This window comes from Cinclus cinclus, chromosome 3, assembly GCF_963662255.1.
Source record: "Cinclus cinclus chromosome 3, bCinCin1.1, whole genome shotgun sequence".
NCBI classification, from domain to species: Eukaryota; Metazoa; Chordata; class Aves; order Passeriformes; family Cinclidae; genus Cinclus; species Cinclus cinclus.
In genome coordinates this window covers 104,687,024-104,702,629 of record NC_085048.1, presented here as the reverse complement: position 1 = coordinate 104,702,629, position 15,606 = coordinate 104,687,024, and the positions used below count along the sequence as shown (strand labels likewise).

Sequence of the window (15,606 nt, the reverse complement as noted above, 5' to 3'; positions counted from 1 at the left end):
TTACTCCTTCAAGTGTTAATCACAAATCATCTCTGAAATTGTGCCCCTGTGTTTAAAACACATTGATAATGAGATACCTGGGTTCAACTAAAATATTCTGTGAGTGCTCTTGAAAATACTTTAGGCCACTACCCTGCTGCTGCTCCAAGCAATGCCCACAGATACTCCCTAATTATGTTGTCTTTTCCTTTGCCCTGTCACCAAGCAAAGGAATATTTAATTTGCTCTCCACTTTCTCCCTCAGCTTTATTTTCCAAGTCTTCCCTTGGAGTGAACTTCTTATCCCCCCCCCCCCCCCCCCCCCCCAAGGACACATCAGTTTTTATTTCTCCTCTCCACTCAGTTACATTCAATTTCCTTTTCCCAAGATTTTTAGATTATGTTGTATTATTTCTTCCTGCTTGTGTTTGTAACACCTGACATGATCATCTGCAAATGCTGTTAATATTCTTCTTACATCCAGCCTCTCTGAAATCATTGATCTGGGACATTCATCAAAACAGTTGCTTTCTTCCACATAAGAACAAACGAAATGAAATGCAAAATTTGTTTGGCCAAAGGCACAGTAAAGGTGGAGTCAAATAAAAGTAATTAAAGAACAAAAAAGTACAATACAAGTTCTCCCAAAGAAAAAATAAAACAATTAAGAATGGCAGCAGATGCTCAATGAGAAGAGCGATGCTCAGACAGGATTAGTTCTGCCATTTCTAGAATGACATGAAGCAAGAGTGGAAGGACAGAACAAATTCTCTGCATTCCTTTCATTAGCTAAACATATTTCCTGGTCCTATCATGTCAATAATTCCAGAACAAAGTGGGACAGCTGCAGGAGACAGTGGAAACTACAAGGCATCCTTCCCTGCTTTGAGAAGAAAGCTCTGGCAACGGACACAGCATGGTAAAGTGAAAACTGCAGTCAGGACACGCCCCCCATAAAGGCAAGGATGGGGAAAGGGCCTTTCCTGAAGGATGAGGTGGAAACCGGAGCTGTTTAACAATGACACTCGACATTAACAGATGGTTTCAGTTGTGTGTTGCCCAGACATCCTTGAAAATTTACAGCTGGCAATTTCCTCTGAATGCCTCATTCCTTCCACTTCAGCCTCACTCAACACCTGCCTTCTCTTTGCCTTATTTCCCCAGCTCTATTTTATTCTCTTCCCTGGTCTTTCCATTTACAAGTCCTACTTCACCAGTCAAACTATGACACCACGTTGATATTTTTCTCTTATTTGTACACCTCCTCCCTCTATCAGACCCTCAACTTTCCCAGATGCACAACCCCTAAGACTGGCACACCACCCAAGAAAATCATTCTGGTTCTGAAAAACCAAATTTTCCACAGCTAAAGGCGATGATCTGCTAAAGCAAATTTACAGGAAGAGTGTTAAAAAACAAATCAAGAAGCTTTAAAAAGTAAAAGGAAGAGCTCTCTAGTGTTAAAGCTAATAAGCACTGCATATCTATCCACATAGCCTTTATTTTGTGACACTCTCAGACCTTGATGGCCTATCCCATCACCCCTGAACAGTGTGGGCAGGGATTAGACAAACATTCAAAATATATTAACTCCCAAAAATTGTGGGGCCCTTGTGAAGAACAAATAGAACACAAAAGCTTAATTACTTAATTCTGCCCATAAAGTACCCACTCCCTGCTTTGGTTTGTGCTACTGGGTCTCCCCTCACCCATTTTTTTTCCTAGGCTGAAGAAGCCTTGCTCTCTCAGTCCATTCTCCACCTTGAAGACGCACTCTGTTGGACTTGCACAGGGTTTCCCACATCTTTCTTGTGGTGATGGACCAAAACCCAGGCATGGTGTGCAAGATGCAGCTGCTGAGTGATCCGCAGAGAGAAAGAATCACTTCACTTGATGTCCTGGTTGCACTCCTTTTGATCCTGCCTAGCGTGCAGTTAGCTTTTATCAGTACCAAGCCACACTGCTGACCTGAAACCCAAGCAAATTTTTCTATTGATTCCAGCAAGGCCGAAACACCAGACTGAACATCTAATAAAGGAGCCATCAGACATGGAACAGTGGCAACAAAACAGTGGCAAGCACAAGCTTACAAACAACTCCTGACAGCATGTGTGGGAGAAAAATTGTGATCAGATACACCCTCCCTGCTAAAACAGCTGCTTTTTACTGACTGCCCCAGGTTTCTGAACCAGCCATTGCCTGGCTCCTTACAGAAAAGAGATGGGAAAAGTTCAGTTTTCCCAGACCACAGCTTGCAGGAAGATAGGAAGGCTATATCTAAAAAAAAAAAAAATTAACATGTTATTTGAGATAACAGTGATGAGGCAGGAACTCTCCCCTACTCAAGCACAGGATTTCGCAAAACTGGCAGAGCCAACCCCTGCTGTGTTTGTTACTCCTGCAGTTTATTAAAACCACATTGCAATCTGGGGCATTACCAATATCTGATGAAATTGTGAAGCTGCATCTACTTCCAAAACAGTTAACATTCATTTAACAAATTGACTTAAGGGTTTAAACATTTGTCTCTCAAATACATATACACACAAAGTAAATAGAAGTGAACCTTCGGAACAAGCAGAAGGAGTTAAAAGAATCCGACTTTTTGGTCTCTTGCATTGGTTTGTTTTGAACACCAGAGCTAGCTAGAACATCAAAACACACATGGCAACTGTTTATTCTAAGTACTAGAGTTACAGCCCTGCTTTTAACCCACCAACAGTTTGCTATGCCGGCCTATTCCACTGGAATCACTTTCAAATTCAATCCCAGCAGCTCCAGTGCTATCTTCAATTACAGTCACTCTGCAAAGGCCAACCCAACAGAGCAAGACAAACAAGCTGAATTAAACAAACCCCTGTTACCACCCTGACACAGATGTTAACAGGATGCAGTTCCTTTTAGGCACGATAAAAAAATAAGAGAAACCATTTATATTCCAGCTCTTCCAGCCTTAAATGCTGCAGAAATTCCCCCAAGAAACTTAACTGAGGAAGTAAGTGCAGCAATACATCACATTAAGCCAGTATTACATCACATAGGATCTGATTTGGCACTGTACTGTCTTGCATCCTCTGAGATTCTGCCCAAAACACAAAAGTGCATTTGAATATGAGATTTCCCCAGCTGTCCTAGAAACAAAGTAAAGAAAGCACGTAACACATGCCCACAAAATGAAGACTGAGGAACTGGAATCCCCACAGCACTGCTAGAATTGGTCAGGCAATCAGAACAGTGTAAGTATGTGTAATCGTATTTATTTATTCAAGTATGTATGGTTTTCATTGCACTGGCAATCTTTTAGGGATGACTACAGATGCCTAACTTTAAACTGCTGCATTCCACAGAAGGTATAGATTAAAAAAATCATACAGAAAAACTACAGGTTTTGAGCCCCATCCAGCAGCTACATGGCTGAGCACACACTACGTGTAAAGTCAGAAAGCCAACAAAGGCTTCAAAAACATCGTTAAGTTACAACTTATTAGCGACAGCACAGCACCTGCCTGCTAGATACAAACTTCACGCCAGTGGCAATTTAGCCACGACTTGCTCTACACCACAAAACAGTGTATTTTTTTTCTCTTTTTAAAGATGTGGAAAAGTGCTTAAGCATCCCTCCCATACTCCCAGGCATAGTACAAGTGAACACCACCTCAACAAAGCTACAGAGAATTTTCTTTGGAAACCATGCAGAGGGCAGGCATTCCGCAAATCAAAAGTATCACTTCCATTAAGTTGCACTGACCAGTGTAATGCCATCCCAAAACCAAATTAACTGCTTCAATTGAAGAGATGAAAGTTTGTTCTCAGAAAGGTATTTAAATACTTCATAAAAGTAGCCTCCTCATAGAAGTGAGTCATAAGTTTCTATAGCTACGGCTTTTTCAAAGGAGGGGGTAAGACTGAAAAAAATGCATCTGTAGGTACAGAGTACATTCACTGATAGGAGCTTTTCCACGTGGAAGTTGGCGAGCATGTTCTCTGCTCCTTCAGGGAGCGATGCAATGAGCAACGCTAGCCTGCTGAGTTTGTACCACCACAGAAAAGCCCCAAGATCACTCCTACTCCCCTCTGGTTACCTAACATGCCTTACAGAGGTTGAGAGTGGGATAAATTTAATACCAGCCTTGCTTGAAGAACACTTTGGAGGGCAGCTGTAAAGGGCTGCTGCAGAAGCTAGACACCCCACAGACACAGGCACTGTAGAGGAGGAGACACACACCTCACTTGCGGTTTGCACAGGCTTTGGATGGAAAGCACAGGACTGCTGGGGTAAGGGACTACAAGCACTCACTGGGGGCTGATACTCGTGCTGCTCACAGAGGGCCCACTCTACAGCTGAGATATTCCACACCACTCCCGGCCAGGGGAGACCTGCGGGCTTATGCCCGCCATCACCACACTGAGGGTGCTCCCGTGTCCTCACTGCACTCCCTCACAAACAGCACCTCAGCACGAACTGGACGGTGCTCCTGATCCCGACCCCCTTCCTCTCACGGACCAGTGACCCGAACCCTTCATCCTCACAGACCAATTCCACGAATCTCTTCCCGTCACGAATCAGCACCCCCCGAGTCCCTCCTCCCCGCTGAGCAGAGCCCCCAAACCCCTTCTCCTCACACAGATCCCCCACCCCGAGTATCCATTTCCCTCACGGACCACCCGTTCCGCTCCCGCCATTGCATCTCAGGCACGCGCCCGGGGGCGCCCAACGGCCGCACCTTTCCCGCCCCCTCCCGCCGCAGCCCCGAAAGCCGCGCTCAGGAGCGCGCGTCACACCGCCAAAACCGCCGGCCAATAAGAATACGGCTAGGCCTGCGCCCGCGCTTTGCGAACATAGGGGCGGGGTCCCTCTGAGTGACAGCGCGGCTCAGCCTATCGGAGAGCGGCGGCCCCCCCTTAGCGCGCAGAGCGCTGCTGACGAGGGGGCGGGTCCTCTCTGCTCGCCCCCCCACCGCCGCTCGCTCCCCCCGCCCATCCGAGAGGCGCAGCTGATTGACAGCCCAGTTGGCCAATCATCTTGGCGGCCGCCTTCGCGGCGGCACATCCCGGGGCCAATGGCAGCGGCAGCTGGGCGGAGCCCCCGAGGTTTCCAAACGCTCCGCGGCGCCATGGGCTGAAAACTAAACCGAGATGGAATCTCCCAGTCTGAACCGGTTTGAGCCGGTTCCGAGCCTGTGGCATTAGGAGGGGTAGACGCGCCGCGCTCAGTCCCCGTCGCCGCCGCCGCGTGTGTGACCTGCTCGTAGGGGACTCGCAGCTGAGGGGGCGAAGTTTAGTACGAGCCGCGGGGGGGGCGGCGGGAATGGGGGCGAACTGAGCGCCAGGCGGGGAGGGCGGCAGCCGCAGGGGCAGCGAGAACCAGCGGGGCCGGGCCTGGGCGGCGCGGGAGGCGCAGCCGGGTAGATCCCCCCGTACCAGCAAGGCCGGAGCGCCGCGCCGGCCGCTTTCCCGGGGCTGAAGAAGGCGCGGAGCCGAGCGCGGAGCCCCGGAGGCCGCTGCGGGCGCCTGGTGCAGCCAGGCCGGGCACGCTGCGAGGGGAGGAGTGGCGCCACTAACCCCGACCCACCACCGAGGAGGGAGCGCTTGCTTTCCCCCCACCTCTTGCCGTGGTGTTTTTTTCCCCTCTTTCCGTGCTGTTTTCTTTTTTCCCCCCTCCCTAGTTTTTTTTATTATTACTATTTTTTTTTATTTTTGGGAGTGGGTTATTTTTGGTGGTCTTTTTTATTTTCTTTTTTTTTTGGTTTTTTTTTTTTTTTTTTTTTTTGTTTGTTTGTTGTGGCGTGTGGTGGTTAGAAACTTGGTTCTCCCGCCCCTACTTTCTGGAGGAAGAGGCTGTGAGAAACCCCTAGGTAAGCGAGGGTTATGAGGGGGGTCGCGATGGGCAACGCGGAGGGGGCAGAGCGGGGTATTTTGGGAGGCAGAACGAGGGGGATGTGCCCCTGCAGGGGACATACAGCCTGGTCTGTGCTAGGAGAGATGTGATGGACCCCGTGGAGAAGCCGTGAGGGGCGGGGGTGCGCTAGGATGGGGTTTGGGGTACGAGCATCCTTGGCCTGGCCGAGCACAGCCACAGATGCTGCGGGGGATGCTCCTTGTTGGGAAGGGGCCGGGCAGGCTGGGATCGGGTACGGGCAAACCCGGCGACATAATCTGTAAATTATTAGGAGTGGAAGTTTCCAGAAATATTTTTTTGTGTGTGTGTCTGTGCAGCAGTATTGAAACGTCCGCCTGCATCACGTGGGGAGCCCTGTATAGAGCGCAGGGCTGGAGCCCAGGGGAGGAGGAGGAGGAGGGAGGGGCTGCGGGGCCACCGCGCTCCGCAGGGCCCCGGCCCGCCCGACCCACCGCCCGGTCCCGTTCCCTGCCGGGAACCGGGCCCTGCCGGCCCGAGCCGGGAGCCGGGGGGGGGCTGCCCGAGAGCCGGGGCGCTGCCCGCCCGCCGGGGCGCTGCGGCAGGAGCCGAGAAAAGGCCGCTGCGCTGGGTGGGTGTGAGTTATTTCCAGCCGAAAATGAACGCTCCGAGGTGTCGGGCAGATGTTACTTAATCCGTCTCGTCCTTCTTCACGTGTGTGTGTGAAGGAGCGAAGGGAAGGGGCGGTTTCGTTGCCATTGCTGGTGTGTGGAGTGTGATGCGAACGCGTTTGTCGTGCGCTGCGTTTCAGTGCCGCTCACCCCTCCTGGGTGGGATTTACAAGTGATGCAGCTAATTCCTTGGAAGAGGGAGGCAAGTCATTTGCATTTCGTGCTTAGAAATGGGGCACACTGAATCTCCCAGGGTGTTTTTTTGTTTGTTTGTTTGTTTTTTTGTTTTTTTTTTTTTAGTCTCTGAGCCAAATGAGCTTTAAATATCTGGGTTAAAGGTGCTGTAGAATTCATGGTGAACGCTCAGCATTTCTTACTATTAAGTGTCTGCTGTTATTCCTGTGTGCTACATGCCAAAATGAATCGGGCCTACCACAACAAGCTAACTGTTGTGTTAAAGGTCCACGGTCATCGAGAGTTGGGATAACTGTGTAAACAGTGCTGTAAATGCAGTTCTTTTGACCTTCGGTAGATGTCACATTCTTGCTATTTTGTAGTTAAGATTTTTTTTTTTTTAACTTCTTTCTTTTATTTCTGTTCGGCAATTTATTGAAGGACTGATCAGTGGTGGTTCTTGGAGCCGAGGCTTAAACCGGTTCCGGAGTTCAGGCATGATGGGGGAGGGAAAAGTGTAGGAGTACAGTAAATCAGAGATTGTGAGCTTCATGTGGGTACAGTGTTAGGCGTGAGAGAGAGATCGAGTTGGTTGCAGGTGGTGGTGGCCACAAAGCCGCCATTTCTGTGTTTTGCCTGGCGAAGTAGGTAGGTCATTTTGAAGATAATGCTGGGAGTGGCGAAGGGCCCTATTCAAAACATTTCCTTTCTGCTCCCATGTGTTGAATAACTTCTCTCGGTCACGCTGCTCCTCCTTGGCGTTCTGGGGGTGGCCTGAAAGCCACCGACGGAGGCTCAGGTCTGTAATGAATGGCCTTACCTGAGAAGAGACCGGTTCACGACATTTATCGTAGTTCGGAAACCGCTTTTCACGGCTCAGCCATGGAGGCCAGATGTGGACAAAAAGGGGCGTGCCCGGGAGCACGAGTGGCTGGGGGAGCAGTGGCTGCTCTGAGCCTCTTAATGGGCGAAGTTTTCTTCTAGCGGTGCTGCTTATTGCCCCTCATTTGCTAGGTGACATTTTCAGCGTCCTCCTGAGCCAAAAGACTGAAATGAAGAATGAAGTCGGCCTTTTCTGCTGCTGTGTTTCTCACTTCCAAACTTAACATCGCAATTTCGAAAACAGTAGGAGTTGAAAGAAGGAAGAATAGACATGGAGTGTTAATTTAATATTTTTTTGTTCTCTACTTGATGTTTATTTTCTCCTGGTTTTGGAGGAGAAGAATGTTATGAAAGACTTGACTGGATGTTGAGATGAAGCCCTTAAAATGGTTGTGTTAATGTAGTGATACTGAGTTTTCTACTTGAAAATCCAATTAGAATATTAGGGTTTGAAGCTATATTTAGATATAGAAGTAAAAGAAATTACTTGACACAACTTGCTAATACATGCTTCTAAACAAAAGATTTTCCTTGTCTGGATGCTACTGTAAAACTTTCACTTGATTAGTAATGACTAGGGTTGAGGCACAGGTTTGTCTTGCTCCTTACTTTTGAGCATGAGTTAAATACATAAAGCGTATAACAATTTTTTCCTTACACATGGAGTTATTTAGAGCAAATTTGAATTTAATGGGGTGTGTTCCTGAAAGGGTTTCAGGTTGGATCTTTCTGAGTATGCAGATGGCTCTGGTGTAACTTTCTGATTGATCTTGCACCTGCCTAGACTTCTGGCTGTTTAAGTGAGCAGTTTTATGTGAGATTTATAGGTTTATGGGGTTTGAGAATGAGAGTGAGTGGCACAGAGGTGCTGTAGATGGCAGGGTGGGAATAGGTGTTGGAGTTGCCATTTTCAGTGAGAACAGGGCAATAAACTTGATTAGGTGCTTCCAGTGTGGGGGAGGGAGAGTGGTGTGGAAAAGGTAGAGTATAACTTACCATGAGAAATTCTGTGACTTCTGGCTTGTTTTCCTGCTTTTCACGGATGTCTTTATCTTGCATTAGTCTCTGGCTGGTAAAGAATCTTACGTGCACACCCCACCTGACTCCCTTTGCATAATATCAATGCCGCTCTATCTAGGACAAAGAGTTAATGCATGTGTCCCTGGTTTTAAGGGACCCGAAACCTCCAATAGAATTCCATTTCATTTTGAAGTGATCTCCCATGGCACACAACGTAACCTGCTGACTTAAAAGTCCCTTTGCTTCATGTTCTAGAAGTGCCTTCAGTCAACTTAGTTTCAGTGGTAATTCTTTACTTGGATGTGGTTAACTTGTAAGGTGGTTTTTCTTTTTTTTCCCCAACTATTTGAAAAATGCCCTGTGGCTAATTTCTTGCTCTGTGTGTAGATCACGTTTCACCTTCATATCCAAGTGTTTAAAAGCTTTTGGAACTGAGTCTTCTGAATGTGAATGTTGGCCTTGGGAACTTGCTACTCGGCTCAGTTTGCCAGAATGGGTTTTGGTTGTAGTGGCACAAGGCTTTTCAACCAGCAGATACGTTTATGGACTGATGGGGATTTGAAATAAGCCCCAGGATGCTGGTAACACAGCCCATTCTCTAGTCAGACTGTTATTATGTGTTTTACCTGTTGAAGACCCTTAGAATAGTGATGGGTGAATTTTTCACGGGGAATAAAGAAAAGTTTGTCCTGGTATGTGCCCCACAATCAAAGCAGTGTTGTATCCAGTGTTATCTACTGCTGCTGACATAAGCATCTTGTTTCAATGAGACAAATGAGCTAAGTTGAAGCACTTGCTTTACAGCTGCATCTGATAATAATTTCTTACTAATTGATCACTTTTAAAAAATTTATTTTGCAGTAATCTATGCCAGCAATTATGACAATGTTAGCAGACCATGCAGCTCGTCAGCTGCTGGATTTTAACCAGAAACTGGATATCAATCTCTTGGACAATGTGGTGAACTGCTTGTACCATGGAGAAGGTGCACAGGTAAGTGGACCTGGAACATACGTTTATTGCCTGTGTTTAACCTTTCATCAAATCAGCTGAAGAAAATCAATTCACTTCAGTAACCATTAGTAATATCTGTGAATTTACTGAGCTAGTGACTGGAATATCACTGACAGTCAGGTGAAATGTGAATTTATATTGAAGTGGCACTTGGAGAAATGTTTATTTGGGGTGTGTTTATTTCTAGCTTGCCCTCTGATGTTGAGAATTACTAGCAAATAGGATTTGGTAAGGGTACTTTGTGCACCTCACCTTTTCTGACTTAGTTCTTCAGGAGGGTCTGAATGTTATTGTGGATAGGATTGTGAAGAATGTGATGTTCACTTCAGTGAACAGTTGTATTTAAAAGAAAAAAATCTTAGTGATGTTATTACTGCGTTTATATTTTTGAAAAAAGCATGTTATGCATACCTAATAGAAGAGTTTGTTCCTTTCTAGTGTCTGGTCTTTTTTTATTTCCCATTACAGTTTGCACAGGTTCTTCTCGCGTTGTTTCCTTTGGACTTAGTGCAGATTGTGAAGTATTAAGGTGAAATGGAAGGACTGTGCATTTGTGTGTTTGCATATATTGCCTTGAAAGTGCATCTTGTATTGCTTTTATCTATTTCTTGAACTCCTTTGGAAAGACGACTTAATTGTTGAGAGCAAGTATTGCTACAAAGGGTGTTGGCATAGTTACTCTTCTGGCAGATTTTAATTGTTCAGGCTCACAAATTGGGAGTTTCAGTGTCAGGCATCTCTTACTAAGAGTGTCTTGCACAACAATAAGTGGATTAAATGGGACAAAGTAGCTGATGCTTCTCTATTCTTTCCAGCTGTTAGAATAAACAATGATATACTTGCATATACTTGCTTTGTGTATCACTTTAAGGGAAAAAAAAAGCTTTTGTAAAGCTTGCTAATGTGAATTCCAATAGGTCTTGAAATATTTGCATTTTGGGTGTTCTAAATTCAAATAGTTACATGCTGTAGTTTTTAAAGTGCTTGAATGACAGAAGACTCCTCGTAGCTTTCGCAATAAAATGATGGACATCTGTAGCACTTGTTTTGTGGTCTTTTACTGCCCTGCAAAACAGGTGATGCTTAAAATGTTGTTTGGTTTGAAGAGTTGAAAAAGCTGGGAAGGTTTGTAAGGAAAATAAAGGATTAACACAAAATACAGTGATCGAAGTGCCGTTGTTCTGGCATTGTGAGAAGTTGCTTCACTTAAAACAACTGGGAAGAGTCTCCAGTATTTAGAAAATCAACGCAATAAGATGGAGAAATTCAAGAGGTGGTGTTTAACTGGCAAAAGTGAGTTATGATATAAGCTTGTTTAAATGCATGTACTTATACAAACCACCTCAATGAAACTTTGGTCAGTTATTTTAGTACCTTTCCAAAATGGAGACATTTCAGGGAGTCTGAGCTTTTCCCTCTTCCAGGGGGTTAAAAAAATGCAGGAAAAATTGGTTGTCATTGGAGTCTGACAGCTCAAGTCCTTTAGTAAATGGTGACAAATAATAGGAGTTGAGGAAACTAAATATTAGAACTGGGAGATTACCAGTGATTTTCCTGGAATAGGCCAGAGTAATGTCAGGGTAAAACAGGTTTAGAATGCAACCTGAATGGCCTGTGCTGAACTTGCTTTCAGATTCACCTGCCTCCTCCTTCTGCTTAGTTCTTATCTCTGCTTGTAAAACTGTTATCTGCTGATCTGTATTAGGCAAGAAAGAAGCTATTTTCTGTCCTGGAGATTTAAATTTTTTTCTCTCAGCTTTTTTGTGTATACTTCTCTGAAAGAAATTAATGTCCCCACCCCAGTGCAACACATGACTAAGGAGATTTCATGCAACTCATAGATGTTTACCTGGACTCATCCCAGCTTCTTAATTCCATTGATCTCTTAGATCTTCATGCATCCAGAAAGATTATTGGCAGATTTTTTTTTTGGTGCCAGCAATACCATGAGGCTTTGTTCTTGATTAACCATTATTACTAAATTTATACTGTTTATGAAACTACACGGTTTGATGTTCAGTAAAGGGGTTAGTGGATATGAGAGCAAATCTCTCAGCAGTGGGAGAAGGATATGGGCTGGCTATATTTTGTTGGTGTTGAAATTTGATCCTGGGATATGTCTCCAGTATTAGAAGCAAACAGGAGGCCAATATAAAAGCATTGAACCTCGAAGTAATACAGCTATTCCTTCCCTTTGAAAACTAAAGTGTATTAAAAGTGCTGGTTTTTTTCTTTTTTGAACTCTGACGTCATGCTGTACTTGTGGTCTTAAACAGAATATTTGTGTGGTACTTGTCCATATCAAATCTGCTGGGATTTGCTGGTCCAGTTAGTTGCTCTGCTGTGCTCAGTTGTATCAAGTAGGAGTGCAAGTTGTTCTGTACAGATAATTTAGGCATCCTTTCCCTCTCCTGTTAGAACCTCCAATTTTGTTTTGTAAATCACATGCCAAGTTTGTCGGTTTCTTGTGTTTTATATAGATTTGGGGTCTTGATGGCATTCCTAAGTTTCTGAAAATACAGGTTTTCTTACACCGGTTGCTCATTAGCTCAAGTATGTACTTAGATTAGACTAGAAAGCTGCATGGCTGTAGTAAGTTCTAACTAAGTTAATCCTAAAAGCAAAGCTTTAACTGCTTTGTAACTCAGTCAGATTGGCTCTACAGTGCAGTGAAAGAATGACCTGAGTTCTGTTAATTGTGTTGTAAAATGTACACCTTGTTGGTAAGGCAGTGCCTGATGTTTGTCAGGGTTACAGTTTACAGCAAGATCTGTCACTGCACAGCACTTTTGGAAATGGCTGACATCACATTGGTTCCCTAAAAATTCTTGAGGACATCCAGGCTTTTGAAAAGTATGGCTGAAATGAATTCAGCTATTTCAGTGCGTAATTACTTCAGATGAGGTTTTCAGGAAACCACAGCATCTAGGACAGTAATTGATAATGTCAGTGCCAAGGAAGAGCAAACCATTAGCATGACCAGCTCCCTTCCTGCGACCAGTGGTTTTGTAGGTAGTTAGGTACACCAAGAATCCCTCAGAAGTAGGGATTGGAGACCTCTAATGCTCTGCTCTGTGGTTCTTCAAAATAAAATTGGCAAACACAAAACAGTGTTACAGTTTAACAGTGTTAAAAGTGGCACTTTGTATAAGTGTTTCCACTGGAACCTAGAACCTCGGAAGTTTGGGTGCCCTAGAATGAAGTTTATCTAGATGACTTGGTGGAAGGGGAGAGAACTTCATTGCCTAGTGGGTATTGCCCATCATGTGTGCTGTTCTTGCTGCTGGTCTGGATGAATCATTCAGGATGGAAGAGTAGAAGTGGGTAATTACTGTCCTGCATCAATGGGCTTTTGGAGTTTGATTGTTACTAAACTTCAGCTGTCCCAGAAGGAGGTTTGAGGGACTTGTTGCTGCTGGTTGAGTTTTGCCTAACTCTTAGATAAGTAATTTAAATGGAGTGTTAGATATTGATGTCTTCAGTGACAGTATATAACTTATTAAATAATCTAATACTAACACTTGGTTCAAATCAAATTTTCTTTCAGCAAAGAATGGCACAAGAAGTGTTGACTCACTTAAAAGAACATCCTGATGCGTGGACAAGAGTTGATACTATTTTGGAGTTCTCTCAGAACATGAATACCAAAGTAAGCAAATTAACTTTTATTTATTTGATTTTCATCTTTCTTCCATTCATAAGCTTTGAGGAAGGTATCTTATTTTTAGCCATAGACTTTCTTGATTCAAAACATATTTTTTGATTGTCTCGTTTGCAAAGTTGGCTTTAAACAAGAACTGTAAATGAAAAAAATATTCAGACCTCTTTTTACATTGCCAAGAGTTTGTCCCTTCCCCCCCCTTTTTTTTTTTTTTTTTTTTTTTTTTTTTTTTTTTTTTTTGAGAATGAGCTAAATTGGATACACAGAATTTTTTTCAAGCAACATAGAAGCATTATGGCAGTTCCCAAGATTGGTATTATGTCTGTATAAATCTGAGTAATGAAAAGTCTCCTAGAGCCACATTTTGTCCTTGGGTAAGTGCTTGGCTGTGTGTGATCACAGTGAAAGCCGTGTGCACGTAACTGAGGAGAAAATTTGTCCCTAGCATGTGTTAAAGACAAAACAAACCTTATTAGGCTGAGGTTCCGAGCAACCAGTAAAGGTTAAGCACCCCAAAGTTTGTAGTACATTAGTTCTTTGCTACTATGCAGCACACATTTGCTTTGTATTGCTGTTGGAAATCCAGCCATCATGGTAAAGGCTAAAATGGGCAGCACTCAGGACTTTTTCTACAATTTGAAATGCTTTACCTAAGACTTGTGAAGTTTGAGCCAAAAAGATGATCCAAATGTGTTTTCACTGTCTTAAGTTTGATGATTATTTTCTAAAATAACTGACATGCATGTTTTTCTGCTGGATACACACTGTGTTCAAACAGAAAAAAGATGTGTTTGGATGGTTTCTGAGATCATGTGGTATTCATGAAGCAGTTCGTATTTTTTTCCTTGCTCTCTGAAGTTGAAGGGAAAACAATTTAAAGAACTTCCTCAAAGTAACATCTTTAAGCACCTTTAAGTAACAGTGTTTGCCTGTTTGCTTGCCTGGTAAACTTTGCTTTTTATACTGACAGACATTACTAATGTTTAAGTTGATTTATCAACAGTATTTTTAAAAACTCAAATTTGTCTTGTGAAAAATGAGATGATTAGAGGAACAGAAAGAAAGCAACAGGTAAAGAATTCTTCAATTTACATAAATTGCAAATGATTTGGTGCTAAATTTATGCACTATGACATTTGGCTTTTATGCAATCATATTTTTTCTTTAATTAAAGCTGTTAACACTACCTGATATTAATCATAATGTTCCATTATGTTGATTGCTTGTAATAGGAAGAAAAGGGGTGTCTTCCTGTGCAACTGACACAGCTAGGCTTTGACGGCAGGCCTCCACAAGGTCTACCCTTTTGATTCCCTTTAACTGAATTCTGTTCATCAATTGTTTTTTGTTTCTTGGGAGGTGGGAGGGAAAGGGATTCTGTGCATAAAATAAGTAATAAGGGTGCCGTAGAAATTTCTACCATAGGGATCATTTAATACTTTTGGTTTCGTTTTTAGGGGGTTTTTTGAGTCTTTTGCTGTTAACCTGTCCCTCATCTTCATAACTGGGCAGTGAATTAATGGTAGGCAATTAGCAAAGAGCAAACCTGGAGTAAATTAGTTTTTGACAGGCTTGTGTCTTGAACAGAATTAAAATGTGTTCACGTGTGCTGTTGGTGTTCCAGTAGTTGATTAAAGGCAGAACTTTGTAATTGGTATCGGTGACTTTTTTGGGAGTGGTGTTTCTCATTATCAAAGAAATAAGAGTAATTAGAATAATCAAATCAAAAGAAAGTAAAGACCCTTGAAGGCCCTTTGTGGGATGGTGGGGCTGATGGAGCCTCTCCAGTGTGGTGTGGAAAGAAGGGTGTGCAGGTGAGGGTTGCACACAGTGAATTTCCTGCTGCTGATGTTCAGTGTCACAAGGGAGTGTGACTTAGGGAAAAGGAGTATTTGTAGGACTGAGGAAGCAGTGAACAAGACACTACAGAGGGCAGAACTGTAGTCATAGAAGAATGAGTAGAAACCTTTGCAGCACGAGCAGCTTAAGGTCCATGGACCCAAATGAGATGTTTGAGCAGGTAATGAGGGATAGGTGTGGCAGATCGCTGGAGGTGTCTGTCCTTTTCTTTGGATCTAGGAAATTGTCAGTGAGGGAATAATCCACTGAAGATGAGGTCTGTCCTTAGTCTGTTGTTAGGTTTTTCATTTAAGTTTCATTTGGCCATCTAGTGTTTATTTAAAGTGAAACTAGACTTGCCATTCTGGTGTAAAAGCTAAATAAGTTTGCTTGTGGAAAAAAGTTGGGAGACAATGAACATTTCTAGTTAGTTTATACGTGAAAAATTAATGTGTGTGCCTGTAGAACATAGAAATTTCACTAGAGTTTAGGTGTGCTTCAAGGAGGTT

The 15,606-nt window shown here is 43.7% G+C and overlaps 1 protein-coding gene across 1 annotated transcript in view; it reads left to right on the top strand.

The window, feature by feature from the left end:
• The first annotated feature begins 5,155 nt into the window (after positions 1 to 5,155).
• The window catches only part of XPO1 (exportin 1), a 33,603-nt gene continuing 23,152 nt past the window's right edge, over positions 5,156 to 15,606 (top strand). The window contains exons 1-4 of the mRNA XM_062490613.1: positions 5,156 to 5,260; positions 5,779 to 5,834; positions 9,445 to 9,576; positions 13,145 to 13,246. Of these exons, the coding sequence (XP_062346597.1) occupies positions 9,451 to 9,576; positions 13,145 to 13,246 (228 nt within the window). The 5' untranslated portion in view covers positions 5,156 to 5,260; positions 5,779 to 5,834; positions 9,445 to 9,450. The remainder of the gene's footprint in view (positions 5,261 to 5,778; positions 5,835 to 9,444; positions 9,577 to 13,144; positions 13,247 to 15,606) is intronic.